We start from the raw sequence: 8,753 nt of genomic DNA, 5'->3' as shown, positions 1-8,753 counted from the left end.
CTTGCTTACGGACACAAACCCCGTTGGCTGGTTCCCAGCGTGGTGCTTCATTCCATGTCACCAAACTGACGTCGACCCTTGGCAAACGCACCTTCTGTCAAGTTTTTTTCTGAGAAAAAGAGTCACGGCCACACGGCCAATCCTGTGCCAGACTCCTCCCTCGTCGCGTCAGGTGGCTCCTCCCGCCCCGTCCCGCCCGGATGTCATTTTGGTTTTACCGGATGTTGTTGTGAGTCCGGGAGACACGTGAGGCTCTGCTACGTCATCTCCAGGCACGCGCAGGAAACATGGCGGCGGCGGGTGTTGTGAGCGGGAAGGTATGTAACGGCCCCGGGCGGCACCCCTGCCTTTCCCGGAGCGCTGGTGCTTGGGCTGCCTGGAGGCGGGCCAGGCGAGGGCGGCGGCGTCCTGTGTGCCTCGCGGCGGCCCGGGACGGACCGAGGAGAACCCAGGGCTGGGCGGTGGCGGCTGTTTGCCCGACAGTGCCGGTGCAGCCGGGGAGGCAGAGACCCGGCTGGAGCTCCCAGGCCGCCCGGGCCTTGGCGCTTCTCTGCTGTGCCCTGCCCCGCAGCCTGGCGGCTTGTGGTGGCACCGCCCGTCCAGGACCGCTCTCGGATACCTTGGCGGTGTCCACCCGCCTCGGGCCCGTCTCCCCGCGCTCTGCCCTGGTGAAGGTGGCCGTGACCTCCCTCGGAAGGAGCCAGGGGCCTTAGGCAGCTGTGCGCTCGGGTCCGTCTGACCACCAGCTTGGCCGTGAGCAGTTGGGGGGCTGAGATTTCCGCCATTCTACGCCTGTCAGGGAAGGCGTGGGTTTGGAGTGTGTCGTCTGGACGTGTGTGGGCTGTTTCCGTGGGGTGGTCCATCGGGCGGACATGGTCAGCGTCACCCAGTTCCTTAGGACCAGGGGCGGAGGGGATGTGGTCCTGGCGCGCCTGCTCACATTCCGAAAACACGTCTTACACATACTGAGGGCACTCAGGTTTATGACAGGTGGCATAAACAGCTGGAGCTGACTGGTAGTGACTCATCCAATACCAGGGACTGTTTACTTGTGGCGGGCAGCTTCCTCTGTCCCTGGAGTTGCCTCACGTTCTCCGATGTCTCCCACCCCTTTTTTGGATTATTTGACGGTGTTTGTGGTTTGAGGTATGGCATCCTAGAGCAGGTGGCAGAAAAATAAAAAGGATCTTGACTTTTGCTTTTCTGCTGTTGATCTGAAATGTGACTTGGGAAACGGGGCAGTTATGACTTATCTGTTTTTATGGAGATGTTTTCAATCATCATGTTTATTGGACTTATTAGGAGTGTTTGAAATTAACGAAGCGTAAAACTTTTTGCGTACTTCTATGTACCGGTACCTTGAAATTGTTAAGTTGGACATCAGTCTTTGTTAGGCGGTTCTCTGCATCTTCGTTTCTGAAACAGAGACGGACCCCCCTTCACTCCTTGAATATCCGTCATGGCCTGAGCTGGGAAGTGGGCAGCCAGTGTGGCCCTCCCAGCGTGGGTGGCACGAACTGAATCAAGTGGGCCTACCCTGCTGTTCCTAAGGTGTTCTAGTGGGAAACTGGAATCAGGAGCCGACGCTGGGAATTGAACCCAGGGACTGAGATGTGAGAGGCAGGTGTCTGAATTGCCAGGCACTCTAGTCTGTCTGTCTGTCTATCCATCCATCCATTCATTCATTTGAAAGGCAGCTTTACTAAGAGGACAGACAGAAGTCTTCTCTCCTCTGGTTCACTCTCCAAGTAGCTGCAACGGCTGTTGCTGAGCTGATCCAAGGCCAGGAGCCAGGAGCTTCTTCAGGTCTTCCAAGTGGATGCAGGATCCCAAGGCTTTCCCCAGGTCACAAGCAGGGAGCTGGATGGGAAGTGGAGCAGTGGGAACATGAGCTGGCACTCATATGGGATCCTGGCGCTAGGAGGTGGAGGATTAGCCAGTTGCGCTCTCACGCCAGTGCCTAGATTTTGGTCTTTGGTGTATCGGGTAGATTTTGATATTCTGCTTGATTTGCCATATACTTGGTGATTATCCTGTTTGACTTTCCATGTGTGCTGATCCAGTCTACCACTTTCCAAGAGGGATGCTTCCCATTTAAATCTTCCCTACCTTTTTTCTTGTTTGGAGATGATGAAGTAGAGTTAGCAATATAAGACTTTTAAAAAATCTTTTTTTTACAATCACTATCCTTCATAATCTGATTTCTTAAAATTGGTTATATAACTGGCACTTCAATATTCTTATTCATTGTAAACTCAGACCTCTCCCTGAAACTCCACTGAAATTAATTTCTCATGCTAAAATTGAACCCCTTTCCCAAGTGCTGCTGCCCTGCTGAGTAGGACCCACACCGTCATCTTACAGTGAATCCAGGTGTGGGTTGAAAGCATCACCCTTCATCTGCTGGCACATTGGGAGGCAGCCATTTCTTTGGCAGTATCTGTTCAACAGCCAGGTTCTGCCAGCTTTTTCTTAAACAGATCTCTTTAATTTGCTGTGTATTCTTTACTGTCAAAATGTAGTTCAAGCCTTTGCTCAGCCTCTAGTCTTAACATTGTTGGCTCATTTTTCTTCTTCTTTTTTTTCCTATCAGTGCCCACAATATGTCTTCTGTACTGCCACTTTTATTTTTTTTTTTAATGCACGGTTTGATTGTCTCTTATTTAAAAAATAAAAAAGCTGGCTTGTGGCACTGTTTTCAATTCTGACACCTTATATGTGCATGCTGGTTCTAGCCTTGGCTGATCCAGCTCCTTGGTGCATGCCCTGGAAAGCAGCAGAAGGTGGTCCCTGTCACCCACGGAGAGATCTGAATGGAGTTCTCGGCTTTTGTGACTGGAGGGTGAACCAGCTGCTGAATGATCTCTGTCTTCTTTCTCTTACCCCTCCCGCCTCTCTTTCTCCCTGACTCTTGAGTAAATCTCAAAAATTCACCCTTTAGTACTTTCACCAATAAAAACTAAAGCTGGCTAGCACGTCCTAAAAAGACATGCTGTCATTCATGCTGCCCTGCCTGCTTGCCTGTGTTGTTTGTTTGGGAAAGCAGCCGGGGAGGAAATGAGAGTTTATGTTTAATTCCCTCCCTTCCAGGAACAGTGGAGACTATCTGGGTTAGAAGTCTTGGGGGAGTGGATGATTAGCCAAAGTTCAGGAATCACTTGTGACAGTTTTACAAAGTTGTGGGTGCTGGGCTGACAGCTTTGTTGCATTGGAATTATTCAATGTTGACATGTGGAATGTAGGGTCACTTTTGTTACCAGCTCTGCTTCTCGGAGTGTCAGGAAGTGACAGAAGCTAATCTTTGTCATCTGGAGAAATCGATAAGGCGGTAGTTAAGAACTTTGACTCTGGAGCCAAACTGATTCTAGGAATTTACTTAGTAGTGACTTGAGTTGGAGTGTTTAAACTGTGTTTCAGTCTCTTCATCTTTGTTATAACAACAGTAATTACTTTATGTGGACTTTGTTGTCAAAATTGTTTTCAATTCTTAATTTTTTTTGGTGGAAATTTAAAGCATACCTTGTTTTTGAAGTCATTTTGTGAAAATTCATCACTGTAGGGCATTGGTTAAGGAGGTAGGGAGCCCGATCATGCAGAGCTTTATAACCATGTGACTTTGGGAAATTCCTTAAGTTCCTTAGTCCCCAGTTTCCTCATGTATAAAATGGGGATAGTAATTACACTTCCGTCATGAGTTGTGACGAAAGCAAATAATTGCAAGGCATTTAGAACAGCAACGCTACAAGTCACTGTTCAGTAACTAGTACCTGTTGATATTAATAAGGAAGATCTTTCAGTTGTCTTAACATTGTAAAGACAGCTAGTCAGGAAATACTTGAATACTTATTTTAGTAGTTTTATTATTTTTATTATCAACATGTAATGTTTATACTTTAAAAAAATTATTTATTTTTATTTGAAAGGCTAATTTTACAGAGAAAAGAAGGAACAGAGAAGACCTTCTGTCCACTGGTTCACTCTCCAAATGGCTGCAATGGCCAGAGCTGAGCTGATCTGAAGTCAGGAGTCAGGAGCTTCTTCTGGGTCTCCCACATAGGTACAGGAGCCAAAGGACTTGGGACATTCTCCGCTGTTTTTCTAGGCTGTAAATAGAGAACTGGATTGGAAGTGGAGCAACTGGGATGTGAACCGGCACCTGCATAGGATGCTGGTGCTCCTGGCAGAGGGTTAGCACTGTGTACCCCAGTGAGTACTCCAGTGCTTGTATGTTTTTCTTTCTTATTTTTCTTTTTGTTGTTGTTGTTTATGCATTTTTCTGGATTACAGTGTAATAATATTTCAAGACCTTTCTATTTCCTTGTCTTTATGGAGACTGTTAGTCTTATTTTAGCAGTTCTGTAAAGTATTGAGGGGCGCAAATAAATACAAAAGCAGTATAGCTAAAATGAGTTGGAAAAATGAGACTAAAGTTAGGAGCTTGAAGTATAATTATGAAAAAAAAAAAACCCAACACTTTAATGTGCCATCAAGTATATATATTTTCTAGTACCCAAAATAAAAAGGGAAATTTTCTAGCAGCCAAAATGAAAAGGGAAGTTTGATAGACTATTAAAGTTGCAGAAGCATGGTAAAATCCAAACAGAAAGCCAAGGGCTGTTTGAGTGATCAGAACAAGATGTGATCCTACTTGAGTAGAACAGTGAATGTGATGATCATGCAACATTTTTAACCTTTTAGTGAAAGAAAAAGATCCTATAATATTTATAACACGCTGATGGCTGTATGCTAGTGAGCGATTCAGTAAGTGCTAAAATCATGTGTTTAATTATCTGATGTTTAAGAACTTTCTTTTTGTAAAGCTGAGAGAGACAGATTGGCCATCTACTGCTTAATGCACCGAGTGTTTACAGAGGCCCCAAGATAGGGCCAGGGACTGGGAATTCAAAGTGCCTCTCGCCCACTTGGCTGGCAGTGAACCAACTCTGTGCCATTCCCGCAGCCTCCAGGGAGTGCACTAGGAAGAAGTTCCCTGGAGAAAGGACATTCTGTTCAGTAAATGGTGTTGGGGGAAAATTAGATCTTTGCATGCAGAAGTATGAAATAAGACTTTCCATCTGCTGGTTCATTCTCCAAATGGCAACAATAACCCAGGCCGAGTCAGGCCAAAGGCAGGAGCCAGCAGCTTTATCTGGGTTGCTCACATGGGCCCACAGGCTTAACTGCACATCAGCAAGGAGTTGAAGTGGAGCTGGAACAGCCAGAACTTGAACTACTGCCCTTATGGGATGCCTGCATTGCAGGTGGCAGCTTAATGTGCTTCTCCATAATGTTGGTTTCATTGTTTTTCTTATGACCTTTTGAAAATGGATTTGAGTTTGGCTAATAAATCTGATGAGTCTGTGATGTTTTATAAGTATGGAACCATGCATTTTTACAGTCAATCAGAACGAAGAAGCGAATTTACATCCTTTTGTGACTTTTGAAAGGCCGGCTTTCATTTTCTCTAACAGGTAGATAGAATTAAATTAGTGGAATGAGTTGAATTTACTTGTAATAGACTAGGAGAAAAAAATGAAACGGTGTGAGTTAGTTTCTGCCATTATAACAATGTCCTGATAGTTATGTTATTTCCATTCATTCAACAAATATTTGTAAGCGTCTAGTTTGCTCTGGACTATAGCATACATTAGAGGAATACCACAAAGCCCTTGTCCTTGGAGCTTACAGATTTCAGTTCTTCAAAAAGAAACCTTCACTAATAACCCCCTCATTGCCTTCATTAATGAATGGAGTATGAGTTGCAAGTCCTTGACATTGGGACTGTTTTCTGTGAATTCTTATATTTCAAAGACCTGGAGAGTGTCTGTTGTGTTTGACCTGCACCCATCATAGATTGAAGCCCATGGTAAGTGCTCAGTGGAAAGAGGAGAAGGGCAGAAGGAAAGAGGAGAAGGGCAGAAGAAATGCAGGAAAATGGGAATGAGACAGAATGGACAGATGGGTCCATTTCAGTGTTACAGTGTGTTGCCATTCACTCTGTGTTCTTTTATAATTATATTGGAATTTCATTCTGTTAAAAATAGCTTGAAACATTTGGGAAATCGGCGATATTTTTGATCAGAATTTGTTTTATATCCTGTTTGGTGAGAATTTATTTTGTAGCTTAATATTGTCTCCTATAGTACCTGTTAGATAAGTTTATAGTCCTGTGAGAAAGCATAGTGTTTTAGAAAGATAAAGAATATTCTTAGTATGGAATTGATTTTCCTGAAGGGTTTTTTTTTTAACCCTAGATGAGATCTTGTAACATGGTAAGTAGCTAGGATATAAATGTTAGCTTTATTTTTCTGGCATTCCTGAATGAGCATTCTACTGTCTGCTATGTGCCAGATTCTTTGGATACAGTGGTGATTAAACACTTTATTCTTGGCATAAGGTAGTAGTTTGGAATTTTACGGGTTTTCAACTTACACATTGTTAAAAGCGTGGCATTTTGAAGAAGCAAATGTTAAATTTTAGCTGTGATGAGACATCAGCTGTGTGATTAGATGAGAAGTTGCTGCCCAGTTCTTTCCACCTGTTGGTGGAGGACAGTCTTCCTCAACTTGTGTATGTTTTCTCTCTTGTCCTGTCATGAGTGTGACATCAGCATGAGAGAAATGATTCAGTTAGTTGCTTTGCGCAGCTTGCTAAGTTGCTCCCGTCTCTCCTGTCTCCACTGATGCTCTTGAGCAGCAGCACCAGTTTTGTGATCTGCCCTTAATCGGTAGTTGTACTGAGCCCTGTCAAAGGTTCATTCTTTGCTTGCCGTTTTCCATGGTATGTTCCGCTTACAACTGCCTGTCTGCCTGTGTTCTGTATGTGTTTAGTGCCACCCTCATGATGAGCTAGCAAGTTTCAAATAAAACTTACTTTCCTCCTTCTAACCATCCCCCCCGCCCCCGCTTCAAAAATAACCTCATCTCTTCAGGGTTGTCTTTTGGCTCTTCTCCTCTTGGTCTCTCGCATCTCATCAGCCACAAAGTCCTGTCCTTTTGACCATCTGTTTTCTCATCTCCACTGTCACTGCCTTGGTTTAGGCTGCTGTGATTCTTTTCCTCTTTTAAATTAATTTGCAGCTCTTCATTCTTTTTCTTTGTGAAAGATTTAGTTATTTTAATTGGGAAGGTAGATTTACAGAGCGAGAAGTGGAGAGAGAAAGATCTTCCATCCACTAGTTCACTTCCTAAGTGGCCATAATGACTGGAGCTGAGCTGATCTGAAGCCAGGAGCCAGGAGTCTCCTCCAGATCTCCCAAGTGGGTTGCAGGGTCCCAAGGCTTTGGGCGGTCCTCTACTGTGGGTGTGATCTGATGTACATGTTTATGACAATCACAGTTTTGCAAGTAGTTGTATAGTTAAACAGCTTACCCAAGGTTATTGGCGTGTGATTAGATTGGGAAAAGAAAGAACAAAATTAGGCCCGGCATCGTGGCTAAATCCTTGCCTTACAACCACCGAGATCCCATGTGGGTGCTGGTTTTAGTCCTGACTTCTCCAGTTCCCATCCAGCTCCCTGCTTGTGAACTGGGAATACAGTAGAAGATGGTCCAAAGCTTTGGGACACTGCACTTGCTTGGGAAATCTGGAGGAGGCTCCTGACTCCTGGCTTCAGATTCGTTCAGTTTTGGCTGTTGCTGCTGCTTGGGGAGTGAATCAGCAGTTGGAAGATCACCCTGTTTCTCTCCTATCCGTAAATCTGCTTTTCCAATAAACACCCGCGCTTTTTTTCTTTTTTAAAGAATAAAGTTGTCTTAGTAAATAAGGCTCGAATTGAGGGGTCAGTGTCAGAGGAGACGGTCTGAGAGAACTGGGATACAGGGTCAGGATGAGAGAGGCGTTTAGGTATAACTTGGTAGCGGAGATGACTTTGCCAACAGTTGTTAATACCAGAAGAGCAGCTTTGGACGGAACACACAGAGTTGAAGAAGTATGTAGATAATGATATGGAGTTATCAAGTAGGTCCTTAGCTATTTGGTGTGGAGTTTACTAATACTTCCTGGAGATACTTTATCTCACAAAAGGCTTTAATTGCCATCTATGTGCCAAATGGGTTTTAAAGAAAGTAAAATTTTGAAAAGAATTTTAGATTAGCTTTACATGATTCACATTGTTTCAGAAGGAATGTTGGTTGTGGTGAGTGTTGGATTGCTGTGTCTGGAAGGCAGTCTGGAGCAAGCTTACTGGGAGTGGACTCGGGGACATGGGTTAAGCCGGCTGCTGGGGCTGCGTGCCTTCCTCACTGGAATGTGTATTTCCCATCCAGCTCCGTTTCCTGGGAAACAGCAGGTGGTTGTAGCCATTTGGGGAGTGAACCGATGGATGAAATACTACTGATCTCCCTGACTTTGAAATGAACAAGTAAAGCAGATCTTTTAAAGTTTGGGTTGAATGTTTTCGTTTATCTTTAATGATAGTAAATGAAAATCCAGTCCAGCTTGAGTTGGAACAGTATAAAAAAAAGACATTATTTCAGACACATTCCTTTTTTTAGCTGTAGGTGTCAGAAAGAAGCATGATTCTGAGTTGGGACCATGCAAGAGTACATCTTTTTCTTTCTGGAGAGTTTAATTCATCTTTCGTTTTCCTGAGTTTTGTTTTTGCAATTCCGACTCTTGCTAAGTTAGTGGTTTGCAAATTTATTCTCATACATTTGCTGTGATCCCAGAACTCTTGTAGTAACTTATTTGTGGCATGTTTCTTATGCTGAATGGGAGCAAAATGTGTATTTCTGTTGAGGACAAGTCATCATT

At 44.2% G+C, this 8,753-nt stretch overlaps 1 protein-coding gene across 8 annotated transcripts in view; it reads left to right on the top strand.

Moving 5' to 3' along the window:
* Positions 1 to 237: 237 nt before the first annotated feature.
* The window catches only part of TBC1D15 (TBC1 domain family member 15), a 59,415-nt gene continuing 50,899 nt past the window's right edge, over positions 238 to 8,753 (top strand). For 6 of the 8 annotated variants that reach the window (XM_040981595.1, XM_040981578.1, XM_040981605.1 and 3 more), the window contains exon 1: positions 242 to 317. In XM_040981595.1, coding sequence (XP_040837529.1) covers positions 288 to 317 — 30 coding nt within the window. In that variant the 5' untranslated portion in view covers positions 242 to 287. Of the gene's footprint in view, positions 318 to 8,753 lie in introns of all 8 variants that reach the window. The other 2 variants (XM_040981550.1, XM_040981614.1) reach the window with 2 other exon arrangements.

The sequence above is a fragment of the Ochotona curzoniae genome, unplaced genomic scaffold, assembly GCF_017591425.1.
Source record: "Ochotona curzoniae isolate NIBS_2020 unplaced genomic scaffold, NIBS_Ocur_1.0 contig_1014, whole genome shotgun sequence".
Classification (NCBI taxonomy): Eukaryota; Metazoa; Chordata; class Mammalia; order Lagomorpha; family Ochotonidae; genus Ochotona; species Ochotona curzoniae.
Note: the sequence above shows the minus strand (reverse complement) of the source record. Positions and strands in the feature narration are given on the sequence as shown.